This window comes from Grammomys surdaster, unplaced genomic scaffold, assembly GCF_004785775.1.
Source record: "Grammomys surdaster isolate TR1022 unplaced genomic scaffold, NIH_TR_1.0 138, whole genome shotgun sequence".
Taxonomy (NCBI): domain Eukaryota; kingdom Metazoa; phylum Chordata; class Mammalia; order Rodentia; family Muridae; genus Grammomys; species Grammomys surdaster.
In genome coordinates, this window is record NW_021604596.1 from 3,166,755 (window position 1) to 3,189,310 (window position 22,556).

General features: G+C 39.6%; 1 protein-coding gene across 11 annotated transcripts in view; it reads left to right on the forward strand.

Annotated features, from left to right (window-relative positions):
• The first annotated feature begins 3,841 nt into the window (after window positions 1–3,841).
• The window catches only part of Cep295 (centrosomal protein 295), a 36,684-nt gene continuing 17,969 nt past the window's right edge, over window positions 3,842–22,556 (forward strand). For 6 of the 11 annotated variants that reach the window (XM_028763322.1, XM_028763325.1, XM_028763331.1 and 3 more), the window contains exons 1-9: window positions 3,910–4,004; window positions 6,568–6,698; window positions 8,073–8,273; window positions 9,371–9,495; window positions 10,316–10,409; window positions 14,554–14,649; window positions 17,498–17,638; window positions 20,155–20,338; window positions 20,548–20,709. In XM_028763322.1, the coding sequence (XP_028619155.1) occupies window positions 6,594–6,698; window positions 8,073–8,273; window positions 9,371–9,495; window positions 10,316–10,409; window positions 14,554–14,649; window positions 17,498–17,638; window positions 20,155–20,338; window positions 20,548–20,709 (1,108 nt within the window). In that variant the 5' untranslated portion in view covers window positions 3,910–4,004; window positions 6,568–6,593. Of the gene's footprint in view, window positions 4,005–6,567; window positions 6,699–8,072; window positions 8,274–9,370; window positions 9,496–10,315; window positions 10,410–14,553; window positions 14,650–17,497; window positions 17,639–20,154; window positions 20,374–20,547; window positions 20,710–22,556 lie in introns of those variants that run through there. The other 5 variants (XM_028763330.1, XM_028763329.1, XM_028763324.1 and 2 more) reach the window with 5 other exon arrangements.

Genomic DNA, 22,556 nt, shown 5'->3' on the forward strand with positions numbered 1-22,556 from the left:
CTGACTTCTAGGGAAGATGAGGAATTAGAACGGGGTCAGAGTTGGTAAAGTAGAAGTTTACATCCATGAAGTTGGACTCTGGATCCAATGTATCAACCATTATTCTGTTTTATCACCCAAGATACCAGATATTATGTCTACAGAGATAAACCTGTGGCCTGACGAATCATGGCAGCACAGGTCTTTAATCTCAGCATTATGGGTGTAGATGCAGTGGATCTCTGTGAGTTCAAGCAAGCCTGTTTATATGTCGAGTTCCAGAGCATTCAGTGAGATCATGTCTCACAAACAAAACTTCAGCCTCTTTTAATTTACAAAATACAGAACCCTATATGGAAAGCATCTTAAATTCAGAGTTCCTGCCAGAAAAACACAGAATGACCAGGTGTGTTGCTGACCTCAAGGACAGATGCATCCAGGAATCTGAACACAGAGTTTCTTCTTGGTGCTCCCTGGTGTAAGTCAGACTTGTGCTTTCAGATCAGCTTGTGTGGAATCACCTGATTCTCAGATTCATATCCTAGTTTGAAGTAAAAGAAGAAGAATGTGTTCATTTGTATTGGTTCCTGTAAGAACAATTACTGCAAAATACTGTGGTTTACCCACTTTAGGTCATGTGCCCATCCTTTTTTTTTTTAATGTTTTTCCTTTTTAAACTATTTATTTATTTATGTAAGTACACTGTAGCTGTCTTCAGACACCCCACAAGAGGGCATCAGATATCATTGCAGATGGTTGTGAGCCACCATGTGGTTGCTGGGATTTGAACTCATGACCTCTGGAAGAGCAGTCAGTGCTCTTAACCACTGAGCCATCTCACCAGCCCCCTCATGTGCTCATCCTTGAGGAAGTCACAATAGCAAGGGAGCTGGAGGATGGTAATTGTCTTTCTTGACCATACGCTGTGCCCTGGGGGTGCTGGGTCTGTATCAAAGGACAAAGTTCTGAATAAGAAAAAAAAAACCCAAGCAAAAGACCTTATACGTTTTAAAAATCTGCAAACTCCCTTCACACGACGAATTGTTGAGTCTCCATGGACCCTGGGAAGATAGCAGACCAAGTATAACTAAGGACACCACAGTAGATTAAGACACCCACAAAGTCTCTCACAGAGTTAACATCCTCCTAACTTGAATCAGGCTGGCCCTCATACTTAACCAATACAATGCAGCAATTTTTAAATTTTTTATTTTATTTTTTATTGTATATCTTCTTTATTTAAATTTCAAATGTTATCCCCTTTCTCGGTTTCACATCCCTTGCAAACCCCTTATTGCATCCCCCCTTCCCTTGCTTCTATGAGGGTGTTCCCCAATCCATCCACTTCTGCTTCCATGCCCTGGCATTCCCCTACACTGGGGCATCACACCTTCACAGGACCAAGGGCCTCTTCTCCCACTGATGCTCGACAAGGCCTTTCTCTGCTACATATGCAGCTGGAGGCATGGGTTCCTCCATGTGTACTTTTTGGTTGGAGGTTTAGTCCCTGGGAGCTCTGGGGGATCTGGTTGGTTGATGTTGTTCTTCCTATGGGGTTGCAAACCCCTTCAGCTCCTTCAGTCCTTTCTCTAACTCCTCCATTGGGGGTCCCATGCTCAGTCCAATAGTTGGCTGCAAGTATCCGGCTCTGGATTTGTCAGGCTCTGGAGGAGCCTCTCAGGAGACAGCTATATCAGTCTCCTGTCAGCAAGCACTTCTTGGCATCCACAAGTGTCTAGGTTTAGTGTCTGTATATGGGATGGATCCCAGGTGGGGCAGTCTCTAGATGGCCTTTCCTTCAGTCTCTGTTCCACATATTGTCCCCATATTTCCTCCCGTAAGTATTTTGTTCCCCCTTCTAAGACAGACCGAAGCATCTACATTTTGGTCTTCCTTCTTGAGCTTTGTGTGGTCTGTGAATTGTATCTTGAGTATTCCAAGCTTCTGGGCTAATATCCACTTATCAGTAAGTGCATACCATGTGTGTTCTTTTGTGATGGGGTTACCTCACTCAGGATGATATTTTCTAGTACCCTCCATTTGCAGAACAACTCAGGAAGTCATTGTTTTTAATAGCTGAGTAGCTTCAGCCTCCCCTGCCAAAGCACAAGTGCCTTTCTCTTCCCTGAAGAATGCTCTTAGGATACTCCTTCTGAAAACCCAGAGAACAAACTGAGATAGAAGTCTAGTTCCCATGGCAAATGTACAAGGAGACAGGCACTCCAGTGACACTTCCAGCAGGGCCCTTAACTTACAGGAAATAGATGCCAGGTAAAAGGAATATGCCAGGGTACCATGGCCTACAGCAATACAGATCAAAACTTTAAACTCTTAAAGAGAAGCTATCACTCCAATGATTCAGGGTCCCAGCTCGAGGTATCAGGGTCCCGATGTATAGCCTGACATTCTCTCACCCTACTATGCTTGCTCTGGTTCCTCTTGGTTTTCTATTCAAAAGAGAACATGTCTCAATCTTAAATTTCCACTTGAGGACTTTCTGCCCAAGACACCAGCTGGGTAGAGCACATAATTGTCCAGTCATCAAGTCAGCAAATAACAGAGGGGTGTCAGATAACTGAATCAAATGTGCTTAAAAAAATTTATTAAAAATTTATTTATCTTTCCGATAAATGCCCCTCCCCCCCTTCACGACTCGTCAGAAAGCTCCCCTTTGCTACACCTCTTCTTCCGGACTTACGAACAAGAACAAGTGAACACATCGGCAGTGGCTAAGCCTCTGCTGGGAATGGTGCTTGAGTGTAATGCACATGGGTCTCCCTCCTTATGCTCCCTCAGGAGTTGGGTCCTCACATGGCAAAGACCTGTGGGATATTAGAGTAGCATCTCCTGGCCTTTCCCCAAGAAATGCTTGGTTCACTTTTGCCTTGGTTTTCATTTTTGGCTTTGTTATTGGAAGTTTTTACTTTCACTTTGCCTGTGACAGATGTTTCCCTAGAATCAGAAAGTTTGGACTGTAATTCACTCTTGTCTGTCTCTGAGGACCATGGGAGTGGAATAGGTCACTACTTCTGTTTGTTAATAATAATGCGGTTGAATCAACAAGAGGACCTGGTCTAGGTACACCAGCTAACGTCCAGATGTTCTCTCCCGATTGTAACTTAGTTCCTACAATTGCCCCCACCGACCTGTTCCAAACAATAGTTAGATGAGTATTAAAAGCTTAAGAAAGTCTTGCTAGATTGTTGGTTCCAAGACTTAACAGAAATATTCAGAGGTACGCCAAGCGTAGATGTGAAACTGACTCGGTCTACTAATTCGCAAAGAGCACTGGGCGTTAGATGAATTAGATTTCCCAAGGGGAGACGCTAGGTGTCCAATAATTAAATCAGAATTTCACAGGAATGTAGTTTTATCATCTCTCTATACTGTAACTGCAATTGGTTATGTACCAATGTGCTGGGTTAGGTGTTAACCGCTTGCTGAATCTACATTTCATCTTTCTTGATACAGTTCATGGGTTAGCAGGAAACCGTGGCGATTGAGAAGTAGTGTGCACTCGGTTGAACGTAGGAAGTTCTTAAGAGAGACTACGCGAACAAACAGATGTATAAATAAAGGTAGCCTGAGTTGCTTCGGTGAACTGCACTTCCTGGTTCACGTCTTTCGCGGATCCCACACAGCCTCCTTCAGGTTCTAAACCTGACCCAGGCTTGACTGCCGGAAACACAACACCACAGACCAAGTGAGACAAGACCCCGGCAGTTGAGAGGGATAATGGCCCGTTGCGCAAGACTGCGCGTGCGTGCGTGCATGTGGGCGGGGCTGCGCTTGCGCTGGGCTGGAGGTAGGCGGGGGCTTGGCACGGCGCGGACTTCCCGGCGGCCCCTGCGGAGGCGGGCCCAAGCTAGTTCCCGCCGTCCGATCCCGCCATTGGCGGGCCGTTTGAATGACGGAAGTGACGAGGGCTGGGCCATGGCTGCCCCACAGGTACACAAACGGCTGCTGGGTAGCTGGCCGGGTGCGGGTGCCTGTGTGTCGTGAAGTCCGGCCGCACACGCTGTCAGGTGAGTGACGGAGGCCCGTCAGGGTTCTTTTGGCAGGCCGCGAGCATGCTGGCGAACCTTCCGGCCCTTTAAACCGCCCCGAGGCCGGTCCTGCGGAGAGCTCGGCCTTTCTGTGGCATCCGCCACCCGTAGCTCTTCTGTCTTACACTCAGCTTTGAAAAAATGGCAGTCCCAGCCGGGACTGTTAGTTCACCCTGTAATCCCAGCACTTGCAAGGAAGTGCTGAGGCAGGAGGAATGTCTCGAGTTCAAGACCAGCCGAGGCAACGGGCGTAGTGAGACCCTGCCTCAAGAAACTATAGCAGCGAATGGTTGTCGTCAGTCTTATATTAGAATGTGTTCGACGGTTTGGAAGTAACTAAGCCAGACATTTAGTACAGCCACGAGTGGTGGCTATTACTCCCCTTACACGGAATAAAGTTAACAAGACCCAAGGGATTTGAAACTTGGCTGCTGCCTTCTGTTAATGAATAGCAATGTCGGCTCTTGCATCCACATTTACTATTAATTTTGTGATTACTGTGTGTCAGATACTGCCAAATCCTCCGAATGAAATCTATCAAGATAAGTCCTACTGTGTCCATCATTATTGGACACTTAAAACAGAACTTAAAGAATCCACGCGGATAGAAATGACTAGTGAACAAACCAGGTAACAGGATTCTACTTAATAGGTGTAGGAGAAGTACTTTACTCCTATGGAAAACAACTTACAATATTCCTCTCTTGAAGCCTCAACCATCCTCAGGAGTTTTTTCTTAAGAATGTCAGTGGGGTGTATTGGAAAAGGTTTTCAATTCAAGCAGTTACTACTGTTTGAGGTTTATCCTCTTGGATCTAGTCTTGATTGGGTCTCGTTCAGTCCACCCTGAATTATTTATAGGATGCAAGATAGTTTTTTTAGATAAAAGACATGAGGTGGTGAATAAGTTCATATTTGTCCTGACTACAGTTGTGATAGAGAATTCTCTGCAAAAGGTGTTCTACTAGGTTGCCCAAGCACTTCATTGAAACAGTATTTTTAAGTTGTTATATTTGAGTATTAAGAGTTTTTAAAACTATAGCTACTATCACTCAGTTATTAAGACCCTGTCTACAAAAGACAAAAAATAATGAAAAACTAAAGGAGAAGCTATCTCTGTATGAATATAGATAGTCTATATTCTAGGCGAGATGAGTAAGTAAAGCTCATTCATAGAAGACAGCTCCTTTGATGCATCTGAGCTTAAGCTGGCTTCACAGCTGTAAATATCCAATAATAAATTTGCCTGCCTCATCACTGTGAAGAGACCAGAGAGATATGCATTCATCTCAGATAAGATCATGGCGTGCTGATGCTAAGGGTATACTTTTTGGTAGTGGTGATCATGGGAACAGGTTGATAGCAGAATTACTTGGAAAGAGTTTCAAGTTACACCAGCTCTCACAGCATTCCTCTAGATAAGAGCACATCAAAGAAAATTCTTAAGTTCTAGAGAAGAGGAGTGGGATTGTAGCACAGTGGAAGCATGAGCATGTGCAAAGCCTGGAGTTCTACAGAGACAAAAAAAAAAAGTGTAGGGAGGACATCAAGAACACCCAGACTAGACCCAGGAATCTAAGTACTTATGCCATTATAATTATCCTATAGGGATTTTTAAAAATGGTCATAAAAAAAAACTTTATAAAAACGTTTATATCACTTTGTCATAAGTTAGAGTCATTGGTAAGAGAACATTCAATTGAAAACATGCTCACATAAGATCTGTCTATGGTCACATGTGTAATACGATTTCTTGATTAATTATTGATGTGGAAGAGCCAGATCCAGTGTATGCCGTGCCATCCTTGGGCAGGTCATGCTGGATGGGATAAGAAAGTAGATTGAACGAGCCAACAACCAACACATTACTATGACCTCTGCATCAGCTCCTTGTTTCCATGTTTCTGCCATTTGAGTTCCTGCCCTGACTTCCCTTAATGATGGACTATAATGTGGAAATGCAAGCTGAAATAAACCCTTTATTCCCAATTTGCTTTTGGTCTTGGTGTTTTATTGAATCAGTAGAACCCCTAACTAATACGTGTTTGTAATTGTTGAAGGATCTTTTAAACGAAACCCATGGGATTGATAATATTCATGAGATTTAATGGTGCTAAATAATCAAATTATATACAGCAAACCAGGGGCCCCTAAAGTTACCTTTTTATTTTTATTAGGTACAGGTTATCAGTGTTAAATTGTACTTGTAAAAACATTTGTTTGATGCCAATAATAAACTATGGAAATGCCAAGACAGGGAAAAGGTAAGTACTGAAATATTGTTAGTCAGCTGTAGATGGGGCCAAACTTGTGAGGGATTCTACCCAAGCTTCATTTTCCTCATCCATCTGACAGCCAGTGATCTAAAGAGCAGATTTAGAACTGGAGCTAAGTTTGACTTTGTTTACCTGGATATAGGAAATACATATTACCCTTTAATTACTGAAAATATTAGCATGAAGTTTTAGAATCATTTTAATTGTTGCTGTATTTTAGTAATATATTTTATAGACATTTATCTGTTTATTTCTCTTCAATTCAGATCCATTATATTTAAAATACTCAGAAATGAAAAGAAAGGTAATAAATGGAAAGCTGAGATTGAGTCCCAATGAAGAAGCCTTCATTCTGAAGGAAGATTATGAAAGAAGACGAAAACTAAGATTGCTACAGGTATTGTTTACTTGGAGTTTAAATTTTTATATCTTCTTCAAATCATTCATATATTTTGGATAAGATTGTTGTAAACAAAGTGTTGCATTTACAGGCTTTTTCTATCCTTGAAAGAGCCCTGGTTCTTGCTTATTTACATTTGAAAAATAAGCTGATAAGTAGAAGGAGAAGAATTGAAAGATATTGCTTAACCCAAGTATTGAAAAATAATTATTTAAATATCTATATATTTTTTAAAAATTTTTATTCTTTGATAATTGCATTTGTGGATAGAATATATTTAGATCATTATCCACCCCTCTTTTCTCCCTCTATTTTCTCCCCAACTTTCTCTCATATCTTCCCTACTTCATGTCTTGTCTTTTTTTTTTTTTCTTAAATAACCCAGAGTTCATTTAATTCTGCCTGCATCTGTATTGTGCCATCCATTGGAACATGAGCAGTTTACTATTAGACCGTATTGCTGAAGAAAACTAACTGTCCCCCAGCAGCTGTCAGCTCCCAATAGCTCTGTAGCTAGGGTGGGGGGGTCTCATGAACCCTTCCTCTGTTCAGGAGTGTTGACTTACTTGATCTTGTGTCAGCAAGATCCATGCCTGCAACACTTCTGTTATGTCCAGAAGACATTATTTTGCAGAAATATTTCTCAATTTCTGGTTGTTAAAATCTTTCTGTCCCGTATCTCAATGGTACATAGTTGGTGAGCATTAGAAAAGGAAGCTCAAAAAGAATTTGGAAAAGACTATTGGAAAGATGAAACAGATTTACTAATATGAGCATCTAAAGCAAGTTTATTAGGAAAGTTTAGATTTCCCTTTCTAGCAATCTAAAATTCAGCTTTTGTGAGTCATGTAATAGATTTCTCCCTAGAATCAGAGGTGATGTGCTCTAGAGAGGGAGCTCCTATCTAACCTTGACTTGTGAAACTTGTGAAAGCATCTTACTCTTAGCGTCTTCTGTGTAATTGGAGGTAGAATAGATGAAACAGTGTTTGATTAAGTAATTTTAGAAATACCTTTGAGGGCTGCTGAGATAGCTCAGTAAGTAAAGGTATTTTACTGTCAAGCTTGGCAATCGAGGTCCTCAAGCAGGGATCCTCACGCAGGTTGTCTTCTGGCTCCTGTGCTACATACACATACACACCACCACCACCACATACACACAAATGAATGCAGTAAACATGTTCTAAATAGCTTCTCCATTGTTTTTCTCTCTGTCAGTGTAACTGTTTTTGCTAACCATAGTCTGTGTCTAATGAGTATTTAGGAGAATGGTAGATATGAAGAGAATTCATTTGCATTCTTATTCTCAGTTAAATTTTTTTTAAATGTTTAAACCCCCTTCATGTATTTTGTATAAATCCTCATCTTTCAGGTTCGAGAACAAGAAAGGGGCATTGCCTTCCAGATAAGAGAAAGCATAAAACAGAAGCGAAGTCAGCAGGTTTCTCATTTGGCTGAGGAGCTAAGGACAGAATGGGAAGAAGCACAAAGCCAGAAAATACAGAACTTGGAAAAACTGTATTTGGCAAGTTTAAGACATATAGGAGATGGACATCGACAGGCCAAAGAAAATGTGAGTGGTGAGCTCATCTGATCACTGATGGAGATAGTGTGGGTATATTTAAATTGATTTATTGAATGCTTACATGATAAACATGTTTTAATGTGTAGAACTGGGAGAGGCAAGCTGACCTTTAGTTTTTCAATCAGTTTACCATGAGAATAATGGCGTATCCATTGCCTTGTAAATCATGCCAAGCATACCTTTCTTCTTCTGGTTAATAATAATAATTTAGCATTACATCTTCCAGTTATTGCCTGTATAAAATGATGGTAATCTATGCAATCAGAAATTGTTTGACTCAAGCAGTTTGGACATATTCAGGGGACTAAATTCAGACTTCCAAATTTAAATTCATTCCTGACACCTCTAAATATGTATGACTGAATATGTACTTGCTTTTGTTGATGATTTTCCTAAAGGCAACTTAGAGTTCAATGTTTTCAGATAATTCCTTGAGTTTATTTGATTTGCTTACTGTAATTTATGGCTAGAAAATAGTCATTTGGCCAGGCATGGTATACATGTATGCCTGTAATCTAAAACTCATGAAAAGAGACAGGAGGGCTTCTTTAAGATCAGAGCCAACCTGGTAAACATAGTGAGTTACAGGTCAGTCAAAGCTACATAACAGAACAAAATAAAGAGTAAAAGGGGGCGGAGGAAGAAGGGAATAATAGCTTGTGTGTTTGTACCAAAAGTCCTAAGTTCTGACTTTTTTCTTTCACTTTTTTACCTTTTTGTGTCACTATGGGCCTTGTGTTTAATCATTTTCCCAAGCCTAACTCTCATTTGAATGACACCCATATGATTTTTGAAGGCCAGAAAACCAACTGTATTACTATACATTTGGCATTTTAGTTTAAATAAAATATTTTATTGCTTAATTTAACCCTGTGCACATTAGCTTGATAGTTTATATTTTTATAGGAAGTTAGATGTTGAGTACTGTGGCATGGTGATGGTGGTGGTCCCATTGCCATGCTTTGGGAAATATTTGTGTACTGTGGGAAGAGATGATGGAATCGCAAGGTAAGATGTTGATGTCAAGTAGACACATTTCTGTTCCTCTTGTATAGCATGAATTTTTAAGTAATATATACTTCTAGGAACCTGACTTGGATGCTGTTTCTCGTCGGGCAGCGGAAAGAAAAAGAAAAGCAGAAGTGAGGCATAAAGAAGCCCTAAAAGTGCAGAAAAATCAAAAAGAAATGTTAATGAAACAGAAAACCAGGTGACAAAATAACCTTTTCCATATTTTGAGCTGAAATTATTGTGGCAAGAAATAGAGGGAGTGTGGGGGGCTGTGAAAGGACATACCAAATGCAAGGTTGTGTATCCATGGCACTCTGATGCAGTAATGCAGTACGGAGTGGCTTTACTCGCTGAGTTCAGCAGGAGTTATTAAGTTTCTGAAGAAATGTATGGACAGTTCAGACTTAACATCAGCCAAAAACTGTCTCTGATGTAAAAACAAAGTAAAAAGTTTTGTGTGATTGAGAGCATTACAGAAGTCTTAGGGCAGGGTATGGTGGCACATACCTTTAAATCTAGTGCTTGTGAGTCAGAAGCATGCAGATCTTTGTGAGTTCAAGACCAGTCTGTTCTATACATACTGGGTTCTAGGCCAGTCAGGGTTATATAATGAGACTGTCTCAAAACACACACACACATATACACATGCACACACCTACGGTTGTGGACTGGAAAGCTTCAGTCATTAGTAACTTTTGCATACTGTTAGTGGTCTGTATTGTTCATTTTACACTGTGGCCTATCTTCAATATTTTAGTTCTGCTCTTATTGTAAAGAACTCTTGATTAACCCTCTCAGTTGACCCTCCTGCCTTTATGTAAGCCTCTTGTAGCTGGTAAACATGTTCAAACATTTATGTTTTGTCAAGCAGCAAACTGGGTGTGGACTCACTTAGAAGATGAGTCTCTGGCTTTATGTTTTTGACTCTGTACTGGTATCAAGTAAATGCATTTCTGATCCTCTTGGTGAAAACAGATACTACCCGAGAGACTAATTGGTGGCATCTCTTTTCTTTTAAGGCACATAAAAGCTCGAAAGGAAGCAGTGCTTGCAGAAAAACAGAGATCTGCTAAAATGATCAGGCTGCCGCCACCTGTCCCATCCCCCTTTGAGGTGAATTGCCTAGAGCTTTGTTTAAATGAGTTTTAATAATATTATTATACGAGTATATATGGAAGTATTTTAAAATCCTAGATGTTGTTTTACCTATTAATATTTTAATGTATGTCTTTAAGAACTGTAAAAAAAAAAAAAAAAACAGGACTGACATTTTGCTCAGTGTTACCTAACCCTTGTTGTTCCCATATGTATTGAGTTTTCCCCAGTGGTCTCAAAACAATTGGTGTTTGCAAAGCGTACTGGTTTTGGTTTCTCTTGTGCTACTGACCATTCTGCTTTTTACTTTTTTATAGCCTTTATTTGCTGAAAAGTTACATTAGTTGTTCTATAGATAATTGTATGAGTACTAGAATAGACATGCTAGCCCAGAATTTGTGAAGCTGAGGCAGGAGGATGGCTATTGAGCATAGTAAGGCTCTGTTTCAAGAGGGAAAAAAAAAAAGGAAAAAGAAAAGAATCACTTTTATTTACATTAGCATTTTGTGGTCATTGGAGTGGCTATAGAGCTGACTGTCAAAATTAGTTGTTTTATATAGAAGCTTTTTTTTTTTTAAACATGAAGACATAATACTGATATGAGTCTCTGTATCATGTATTTGTGTGCATATGATCAGCATGAGTGGCAGGCTCTGTCAGCCTCTCTGCTCTCACTGAGCCGTCTGCCATGACCCATTTAGGCCCAGGTAGAAATGTCCTGTTTCAGCCACTCCCCCAGGACCATACAAGAAGTTAAAAAGGCAGGCAGCATTTTAACCCATGATGCTTTTTTATTGCTTTTATTATATTTTCTAGTATTTATATTATAAGCCAGCCTTTAGCTTCTTGAAGAAGAATGCTTTTTAGAGTGCTGGATGGATAGAATTATCAGTTCCAGGATGGCAAATTTGTTATTTTTGTTTTGTTTTGTTTTTTTCTTTTTGGCAGTGGTGGTATGTTAGGAACCAACTCCTAGCAGAAAGCGGCTATCATCTTTACAGCCATCTTGGGGCATATACCCTGACAAGAGACTTGTTTTCAACAGCCTGCAGCAGCTGAGCACACTCTGATAAACATCTTGTTTTTCTCACATATCTTGTTTTGCTGCTTAGTGGCCCCAGCTGCAAGACACACTTTGTCTCCACACTGCTAGCTAGGCACACGTGGTCTCCACACTGCTAGGCGCACGTGGTATCCACACTGCAAGGCACATGACGTAGTGCCTTCAACTGTGCTTGTCCACGAGGACAAGACACGTGGTAAAGGGTATAAATACCCAAGATTTCCTTTTAATAAAGAGAGAGACTTGATCAGACACCCTGTCTCGTCTCCATTCTTCTCGACTCTTGCCCCTCCATCCCCACTCTCTTGCTAGACCCTGACCCGCAGACCAGAGCAGCAGCTCGGCCAGAGACAAAGTGGCCCCTGAACGTGGGCAGAACAGGTCGTTCCAGTGGTAGGGTCTCTTTCATTTTTGGGAATATCATTCTGGAGATATTAGATTTTATTATGCTACAAACAACTATTATCATTATTCTTTTTTATCTTTCTTGGAAGTTCATATCCTCTTCAGTGGAAGGAAGGCTTTTCAAGTTGGCTCTGTATTCATGTTTCTTAAGTGCTTCTTTGTTCTGTATCCCAGAAAATGACTGGCTCCTTGTGAACATACACAGCCCCACTTCTGGATCTTCCAACACACTTCGCTTTGTGTGTGTGTGCGCACACGCCATTTGTAGATACATAGCTCTTATAAGCTAAGAAGATCTGAATGATTGTATTCTTTTTTTCTTCTGTGGTATAGTGCACATTTGTTCTTTTTTGGTTTTTTTATGTTGTTGATGTTATTTTTCAAGACAGAGTTTCTCCATGTAGTTCTGGCTGTCCTGAAACTCACTATGTAGACCAGGCTGATCTCAAACTCAAAGATTCATCTGCCTGTGCCTTCCTACTGCTGGGATTAAAGGCATATACCACCTCTGCTGGGTTAAGATGATTAGTTCCTAATTTTTATTTTTGTTTGTTTGTTTGAGACAGGGTTTTTCTTGTAGCTTTAGCTGCCCTGGAACTCTCTCTGTAGACCATGCTGGCCTCAAATTCATAGAGATCTGCTTGCTTCTGTCTCCCAAGTATCCAGTGCATGACGTTTCCTTTTTGCACTGCCTTTAGAGATAGTAGGGAAAAAAACTAGATGCAGGAATAGTTGGATATTTTGTCTCCCCCTTTGATGGGTGAACCAGTCTCAGGTATTGCTGAGCTCTGCTTTTAGCTTGTACTCTGATAGTTTAAGTCCAGTGGTAACTTACAGCAGAGCAGAATTTAGACTGGAAGCTAGATGTTAACTGAGCAATTTAAAATCATTTACAAGTCATCCTAACAATACTGACAGTCCACAGACTAATTGACTAAACTCTAAAGTCTAGTTCACTGGAAGTTGTGTTTTAACTAATAATGATTGGTGGTAATTTGACTCTTAGGAGGTGGTCCTGTTTGGTTTTCCTACTCATCTATGTTAAAGCTGTGTCTAATTCTCAATTATACTTCTCCCTCTGCGCTCATCAGTGTTACCGCTTTGTGGTTTAACAGGTGATTTCTCAGACACATTGTCATTCTCACAATAATTGTCACCATGACCATGCAACATAGAAATAGCTTTGTGCCTTCTTTTCATAAGAAAGCTGAGGGATAGAGTCAGGTGCAGAAAAGACTCAAAGAAATTGTTGGCATTTCTCTGTGAAGGGACTTTTATTAGGTTACATACAGAACGTCAATTCATTAAGAACTCATTTTTAGAAGTGTTACTTTGAGCTGTGCAGTGGTTGCACACACCTTTAATCCCAGCACTTGGGAGGCAGAGGCAGGCAGATTTCTGAGTTTGAGGCCAGCCTGGTCTACAGAGTGAGTTCCAGGACAGCCAGGGCTACACAGGGAAACCCTGTCTCAAAAAAAAAAAAAAGAAGTGTTACTCTAAGTTTCTTGAAAGCAGGGGTTGTTACTTTATTTTATTTTCTGTTTTATTACAGTGCCTAGCTTGGACATGGTGATTGCTCAGAAATCCCTTGTTTAGTATAATTGGTTTAATTATATATCGATACATAATAAATTACAATGGCCTGACTGGTTTTATGCCAAAGTAACAGAAACAGGGAAGTAGCTTATTTCATCTTTTTGAGACTTGTGGAATTAATGTGCTTAAATATTAGCTAGTGTTTTCATACCAGAACTTAATTCATGATGAACCATAGTGGAATTTTTGTGATTAGTTAGTTGTGCTCTAGCTTGATTTGGTGTGTCTTACAAGCACATTTGTATTCAGGACATTTGAAAGTGCTCCGAGTTCTAAAGATGAAGTCAATGAAGGGGAGCACCTGCCTAGTATGTGCAAGGCCCTGGATACAAGTCCCCCGTAAAGAGTGTAGGGGGTGCTATAGCAAAACTAAATGTCTCTTTAAATAACTGAGAAGTTAGAGTGAACTTCTGAACTGAAATAGAAACATTGACTATATTACAGATACCTAGAAGGTATTTGAAGAATTAAAAAATCTAATATTTTTATTAAAACATGAAGTAATTTAACTTTGAAAAGATTTCTTTCATTATTAAGCAGATTTTAGCACCAGTCTTGTTTTAGTGCATTTCTAATAATACAGCGCAAGAGGCAAAGTAATTCATAGAGAAAAGACTGATTCTCCAAGACAAATGGGCTGCATCTGCTGTTGGCCTCCTTACTGGCAGTCACAAGTTGATGGAGAGCATCAAAGCCACAAACAAGGATATCTAAGCAAACTGGCGTTTGTAACAGATTCACTTTAGAAACAATTCGCCTTGGGATCCATTAATCACTTGAAAGGATTAATCTATTCATTTAGAAGAGCTGCCCTAATCACCCCTGAAGTTTCTACCTTGTTCCCTCCTAGTATCTTCTAGTGGGGATTAAAATAAAACAAATTATAGCATAGATTAATGCACAATTTTGTGACAGTGCACCTTGTAATCCCAGCACTCAGGAGGTTGAGACAGGAGACTTACCATAAGTCCAGGCCAGTCTCGGACTATGTAGCAAAATATTGTTTCAAATAAAAAAAAAACCAATTTTACTTTTTGCATTGGATCCTCTTTTAATTGAAATTGTAACTCTAACTGTATGTTATTTTCTATTTTCCAGAACATTGACATAAACAGAATTCCTTCATTGAAAACTAACAGTTCCACCTACCATCATATTTCCACCTTTGTGAGTAGACAGATGGATACAGAACAGGTGATTGACTTACTATTTGTGATCTTACTTGAGTATGTCTGTTCACTCAGTTGAGTTTTATCTTGATTCTATGGCTGGTGTGGCCAGTTCTCAAAATTTGAACAATCCTACTGACTACTCTAGAGAACACAAAGCATTCTAAATGTGCTTTGAATTTTCATGTCAGATATATGGTAGTCCTATATAATGGAAGAAATCCATGAATATTTGTGACTGTCTTTTAAAATGATAAATATATTTTTGTCATACATTGTACAAAATATGCTTCATTATAACAAAGTGGGTTTTAAAACTTGTAGTCATAAAATAGACTCTGTAGAAATAGAACTTTATATAGAAGGTAAACTAGGAGAAACATCAAGGATACTCCTACTAGAAAACAAAATGATTAATATTATATAAATTATAGTCTGTCTTTATGTATAAATGTACACACAAACATTTAAAAATAGTTGTTTGGTTTTTTTTTAATGTTTTATGGATGTTTTGCTTTGTAAGTATGTCTGTGTACCATATCACATGCCTGGTGCCTGCAGAAGCCAGAACAAGGGACATCTGATCCTCTAGGACTGGAATTACAGACAGTTGTGAGCTGCCATAGGAGTACTGGGAATTGAACCTGGGTCCTCCAAAATCATAGCCATTGCTCTTAACTGGTGAACCATCTCTCCAATCCCTAAAAAGAGGATTTTTTTACTTCACTAAATAATAGAAACATAATAATCTTGGACATTTATATCTAAATCTGATTGTATATTGAGAATAAATTTATAGAGGAAAAATTACTGCTTCCGAACTACATAGCATTTGATAAAGTTAATTAAACTGCCTTTTATAAAGTACCAATATCAGAATGGCTTTTATCCCTCTGCGTGCCTGCGTGTGTGTTTTCTGTAGATTGGATGTAGCTGTCTTCAGATACACCAGAAAGAAGAACATATCAGATTCCATTACAGATGGTTATAAGCCACCATGTGGTTACTAGGAATTGAACTCAGGACCTCTGAAAGAGCAGTCAGTTCTCTTAACTGTTGAGCCATCTCTCCAGCTCCTCTTCAGTGTTTGTTTGTCTTTCTGTTTGTTTGTTTGAAACTGTGTCTCAATTTGTAGCCCTGACTAGCCTGGAACTCACAGAAATGCACCTACCTCTGCCTTCTGTGTGCTAAGATTAAAGACATGCACCACCATAACTAGTCCCTTCTCCATAATGCATACTTCATTGTCTCTAGATCTTAATTATCATTCATGTTATGTATTGTTTTGAAGTTTTTTCCTCCCTCTTATGATTTTAATTTATCAGAATTGACATTCTGCTTTAAATTCATCTTCAAGTGGGGAGACTTCCATAGGAACTTTTTTCATGAAATTTTTTTCATGGCCTGAATAAAGTGAAGTGTTGTCTTAATAGCTTATTTTGTTTAATGATCTGTGCTCATTATAATTTTTATTTAATCTATTTTTGTTCTGCCTGGCATTATTTAAATTTGCAGAAGTATTCTGTCTCAAAAGAGGCTTATTTGATTAGTGTAACTCTTCCTGTTCACTGTCAGTTCTCTTCACCTGCTTGTCTCTGTATTTGGGGGCTTTTCATCTTCCTTCCGTGAGACAGTGTTTCAATTTAGTCTCATTGGCTTCAAACTTAGTATCTTAGTACAAAGATTGTAAGAGTGAGCTACCACGCCCACTCTGGGAGGAGTTAATCTTATGTATAAAGTTAATGTTTTCATTAATATTGTTTCAATTTATTGATAGAATTTGATCATATAAAGAACAAAGCTTTTCATTCAAAATGCTACCTATAGTGATGCAGACATGGCTCAGCAGTTAAGTGTTCACTGCGCTTGTAGAGTACCTACACCCACAGTAAACTTGTTATAACCAGCCTTTACTACAGCTCTGATAAATCAGATGCCCTTTTCTGGACTCTCAGGGCACATGCACATACACATAATTAAAACAAAATAAATGTTAAGTATATGTATTTGAAAGTAAATATTTAAAAAAAAAAAGCCGGGCGGTGGTGGCGCACGCCTTTAATCCCAGCACTTGGGAGGCAGAGGCAGGCAGATTTCTGAGTTCGAGGCCAACCTGGTCTACAGAGTGAGTTCCAGGACAGCCAGGGCTATACAGAGAAACCCTGTCTCGAAAAACCAAAAAAAAAAAAAAAAAAAAAAGTAAATATTTAGATAAGAGTGACAAGTTGTGGTAAGTGGCATAGTCACTGTTTCTGTATGAATTCTAGGAAACTAGGGTTATGTCTAAGTCATCATTCTAGCCTTCTTAGTTCAATCAGCATTGCCATTTAGAGGAATTTCTTAAAAATCATGGAGTAAGGCTGGGCAGTGGTGGTGCACACCTTTAATGCCAGCAGCAGGTGAATCTCTGTGAGTTCCAGGACAGCCATGGTTCCACAGAGAATCTTGTCTTAGAAAACAAAACAAAAAAAAGGAGTAATACCTTTGAATAGACAAAAAAAACCTGATGTGTTTTTAAATGTATTTATAAGACTTTATACTAATAATTTGGTCATTTTATGGCCAGATATTTTGATAATTGTAGACATTACTTCCAGGCGTGGTAGTGCACACCTTTAGTGTGCACTTGGGAGGCAGAAACTGATGCATCTACACAGGGCTACACAGAGAAACTCTGTCTTGAATCCCTCCCCAACCCATCCCTCCCCAACCCATCCCTCCACATCCTACCCCCTCCCCCAAGGGAACCTTTTTTAGTATTTCATTTTTATGTAAGTAGAAAAAGTTTTCTATTAATGACATTACTTTTTAAAGCTATTTCTTTGTTTCACGCTTCCTAAAAAAGATCTAAAATTGTGTTGATTGACTGCTAGCCAGATGCTCATTTGGCTGCTGAAGAAGAAGCTAGACGGTTGGAAAGACGACGAAAACAGGCAGCACAGGAGAGAATGGAACAATTTGAAAGGGCACATGTGCGGGGATCCCAAGCCATGAAAAAGATCCACTTGGCCCAAGTAAGAATTGCTGTCCCTGTGACCTGTAACTGCTGCTGATAGGCTGGTTGGTGGCATTGTAGAACTGCTCAGGGAATAAGTTCAGAGTCCAAGAGTATGAATATAGTATCTCATTGTCTTTTTCTGTTGCTGTGATAAAAATACGCTGAAAAAAGTAACTTAAGGAAAGGTTTCTTTTCCCTCACAGTTTAGGTGCAGTTCATCATGGAGGGCAAGTGAAGGAAGCAGGAACAGGTCACATTACACCAGTAAGGAACAAAGCATGAATGCCTGCAGCTGCTCAGCTTCCTTTCACATACAGTCTAGCACCCAACCAGGGAATGATGCCATCCACAATGAGCAGATTTCCTCAACCTCAACACAAGCAAGATAATTCCCAACAGGCACACTCAAAGGCCCATCTCCCATGTGATTCGAAATGTTGTCATGTTGACAACGTTAACCATCACATAGTATCTCATTAGTATGATTTCATTAAGATATCCCAGTATCCTTTCCCAACCTCTTGTTTTTTCTTTTTTAAAAAACTTTTATATTTTAAATTTTTATAGTTTTAGTTATATGAGTGCACTGTAGCTTCAGACACACCAGAAGAGGGCATTAGATCCCACTATAGATGGTTGTGAGCCACCATGTGGTTGCTGGGAATTGAACTCAGGACCTCTGCAAGAGCAGTCAGTGCTCTTAACAGCTGAGCCGTGTCTCCAGCCCTGCCATCCTCTTTTAAGCTCAGGTTAGATAAAGCTGTCTTCATAATATATCTTTGTTTTGCATGTTTACTAGGAAGATTAATCACTTTTTTCGATGTAGTAGTTTTTATTGCATTGTGTTGTATAACTCTGTGCAGTTGATGCATTAAACATTTTCTGAACAAAGTACTTACCGGCCTCTTAGAGAGCTGACTCTAAGGTAGGCTCGTGTCCTTGCTTATTTTTGTAGCACAGCATGAAAATGGTTCATCGTGTTTCATGTTTCTCTTTACTTTCTGTGTTTGACTACATTTGTGCATTTTAAACACCCAGCACCTTAAAAGAGAGTTTTTAAGTGCTCCTTTGAAATTTAATGCTTATCCTAAGGAAATTTACTTATACAGTAGGGTTTAGATTGTGACTCCCCTCCCTCAAATTTTTCATAAATGGAAATGAATTATGACTCAGTTAACCGAGTGTCTGAATTTTTAATCATTGTCATCTAAGACTTAAACCTACAATTAATAACAACAGGAACTGTGAGGAACGGTTCTAAGCTGAGTCTGTCCTTCCATAAAAGCAGCAGTGTTGAGTGGCTACAGAAATGAGTTTCCACAGCTTGCCTGGATTTACCTCTGTGTTGTTGATCTTAGCTCACCCTCTGAGCTAAGTTTCATAGTTTGTTTCTATGCATAAAGCTCATAGGAACATGGCATGGAGTTTTATAAATTCACCGTATTAGGAGAAGTACTAGTGGAGTGACATATCATGCTTTCAGTGAGCCAGGATAATGCACTTGCTCAAATAGCAAGTAACACATACACTATCATTATGTTCAGGCCACTCCTCTCTCTAGACTAGTATTTCTCACATAAAAAAGTCATCCATGCCAGACAGCCAGCCTGGTCTACAGAATGAGTTTCAGGACAGCCAGGGCTACGCAGAGAAACCCTGTCTTCAAAAGCAAAAACAAAACGAACAAACAAGTTATCCAAAACAATGACATCTTCCTATTAATTCCATTGCCTTATCTGAGCCTTTGGCCTAAGACCTTTTGGTCTGGGAATGTGTTTCCTGCTGGGCCTGTTGTAATTGGCATTTGGATTCTATCCTCTTCCAGTTTTATATTTTTTGTCTCTAATCCCTCTACCCTAGCCATAAAATGATATGTTGTTCTCTGGTTACTTTCACAGCCATGCCTGTATGCTGCCTCTGTTTTTTTTTTTCTACTACTTCATCTTTATAACTAATGCTTATCCACAAACTGAAGAAACTTCTCTGATCTCTCTTCTTTGCCCATACCATCAAAATTAAATCAGATAACTTTATTAAGACAATCTGGTTAAACTTTCATGTTAGTTGTCCTCTACACATAGAGATACACAAATCCCGTTTACTCATGGGAATCAGTGTGGAGTGGACAGAAAGTATCGTCAGGTAAAGCACAATCACTTAGGACCTGAAAGGTGCAGGGAGAGCTAAACTACAGCACCTTGCAGGGGCCCTGGCAATGAAACAGAAAGTGATGCCATGGCTTTCCTTTCCCAGGAGAATGGGTAATGGCAGACACCTTTCAGATTGATGGTGTCAGCAGTATCACCTGTGCTACCTGTTTTGCCCCATTACTAGTCTAGGGTCGACATACTATTTACAGTATGTTACTCACCAAATATATATTGATATATAGATTAGTATAATATCTCTTAGGTCAGAACAAATGGGAGAGGGGCTAGTTTTAGACCTTATTCTTTATGCTTTCCCCTCACCAGTTAATAGAACTATCTGAAGTTTGACTCTGCTGTTACTCATCTGTTTATTCTGTTGAAGAACCAGGAGCGGCTAATGGAAGAACTCAAACAGCTGCAGAAAGAAGACCTGGCCCGTAGGAGACAGACAGTGGCACAGATGCCACCACAGCTGCTGGAGCTGCCATACAGGCGGAGTGAGATGAAGGAAGACTGGCAGCGAGAGCTGGAGTTTGCCTTTGAAGATATGTACAATGCAGATAGGAGTAAGGGACTTTCAGCAGTGCTTTTAAATGTTTTGGTAGGAAATATTTGTAGTGATATGCATTGTTTATTTTTAAATGAGTTATTATATAAAAGGGGACCTAATGCTTTAGACTTAGAAAATTTTATAGTTAAATTCTTGTGAGTTTTTTTTTTTAAGTATTTTTCAGTCATATTAGAAGGAAACATGTCTCTGTATTTTTTTATTCAGAGGTGAAAGGAAACCTGATTTTGCATCTTAAGCCAGAACCTTTGCCTACAATGTCTGATCAGCTCCAAGATGAAGAACTGGACCTTTCAATGGAACGAGAAAATGAAGGTGAAACTGAGAATCCTCAAGTGCTAGATACTGAAATATGTTCTAGTGGAACAGGTACCTAAGCTGAATATTAAAACTTACAGAAAAGCATTTTAATCGTTAGCTAATAATTAGGAAATCTGTTCAATTTAAGTGCAAAAAAGGACACTAATGGGAGCAGTGCCACTCTGCATGTCTGTTTCTGCCATTGGAGAGCAGGTCACGACTTGTTGGAGATAGTCAATCACATGTCACAACATCTGGTGATCTTTAGATTACATGAGATAGGTTATCTTTAGAGTTGACCAGATCATTAGAATTTCTATTTTGTTCCATTACGGCTGGGTGGGTACTTCATGTATCATGATGAGGCATACAAACTTTGATCTTCTACCCTTCACCCCCAGCTTCAACGTTGAACTTCCTCACTTGACTGTCCCACAGGTACTTAACAGCCATATCCAGCACTAAACTTAGTCATCTCTTGCCTACTGAAACGTTAGTTTCCTAACTTAAGTGATTGATGGGTCCAACAAGATGGCTCAGTGGGTAAAGGCACTTGTCTCCAAGCCTAGCGACCTCACTTTGATTCCTGGGACCCCATGGTGGAAGGAGGGAACCAACTCCTGCAAGTTATCCTCTGACCTTCACATCCCCTTCCCCTGTGAATAAATATATAAGTGTAATTGAGTGATGGTATCGTGGTTAACTGAGGCAGACCACACACTTTGTTCTTTCACTTCTGCATCTCCTTAGAGACCACCCCACACCATTGAGCAGAGCTCAGCTTTCCTCTTTTCTTCCTATATTGCCTTTACGACATGCTTCTCAGGCTTACGTCTCATCGCAGGCACCCTACACGGTGGAACTAGCTCTCTATGGCTCTAACTTGACGGTGGGAGCTCAGAGCCGCCTTCTCCCTGCCTGCTCAGCCCACAAGTCTCTCCTCACCTATAAGACACTGTTTGACTCTGCGCTTAGCAGACAGTGGGTTGGTTTAGTGTTTACCCACCCTGTTTTTAATTGTTTTAATGGAACTTTTTATTTATATTTCTGGTTATCCAAAATTGAAGCCTAGCATTACATAAAGAAACATTCTATTTCCTGTTGATCCCAGTTAGGATCTGGCTTAATGTTGGTCAGTCTTCCAGCTTTTCATAAAAAGGTCGGAAGCTGTGTGTTACTGCACAACCTGTAGTTTCAGTTCTTCAGGAAGCTGAGGCAAGAGGATATCCAGGAGTTTGGTGATGCTCTGGACAAAATAACAGTAGTTTGTCTCTTGAAGACAACAACAAAAGACTGGGCATCCCTATTACTCTCCTTAAATTAAACTAAATCCTCATTGAAAATAATTACAAATAAAAGTTGGCAGCGTATCTCAATGGTAGAGTGTTTGCTCAGCATGTGTAAGCCCCTAAGTTCCATCCCTAGTACACACACACACACACATGTGCGCGCGCGTTTGACAGACACATCTGCATTTTGCTGTGCTGAGCATGCAGTTTTTGTGTGCTGAACTGTTTGCTACCCTTTTTTATTCTATTAGATTTTTTTCTTTAAATTTGGATGAAAATGTACTAATTGCCAGTTTTCCACTTCTATGGTATTCTTAGTTTTTTCTTTGATTAAACCAAAGCATTGTGTGCTTTCATCACAATTTGGTCCCGTAGAGAATTTTGAGTTCCGTTTGTAGTTAGGTTTTGCCATCTTTGTGGAAAAAATACTTGTTTCTGGTTTGAGAGTGAAAGGGTTTCCTTATGATGACAGACAGACAAGTTCATCTCAGGTCTTAGCAAGAATGATTTGAAAGCAGAGTCCTTACTCTGAAGGCTATAAAATTTGGTTTTGTTTTGTTTTGTTTTCTGTAGCCTGCTAAGAACTGTTTGGGTCATTACCTAGCACTGAACATAAAATCTTATAGT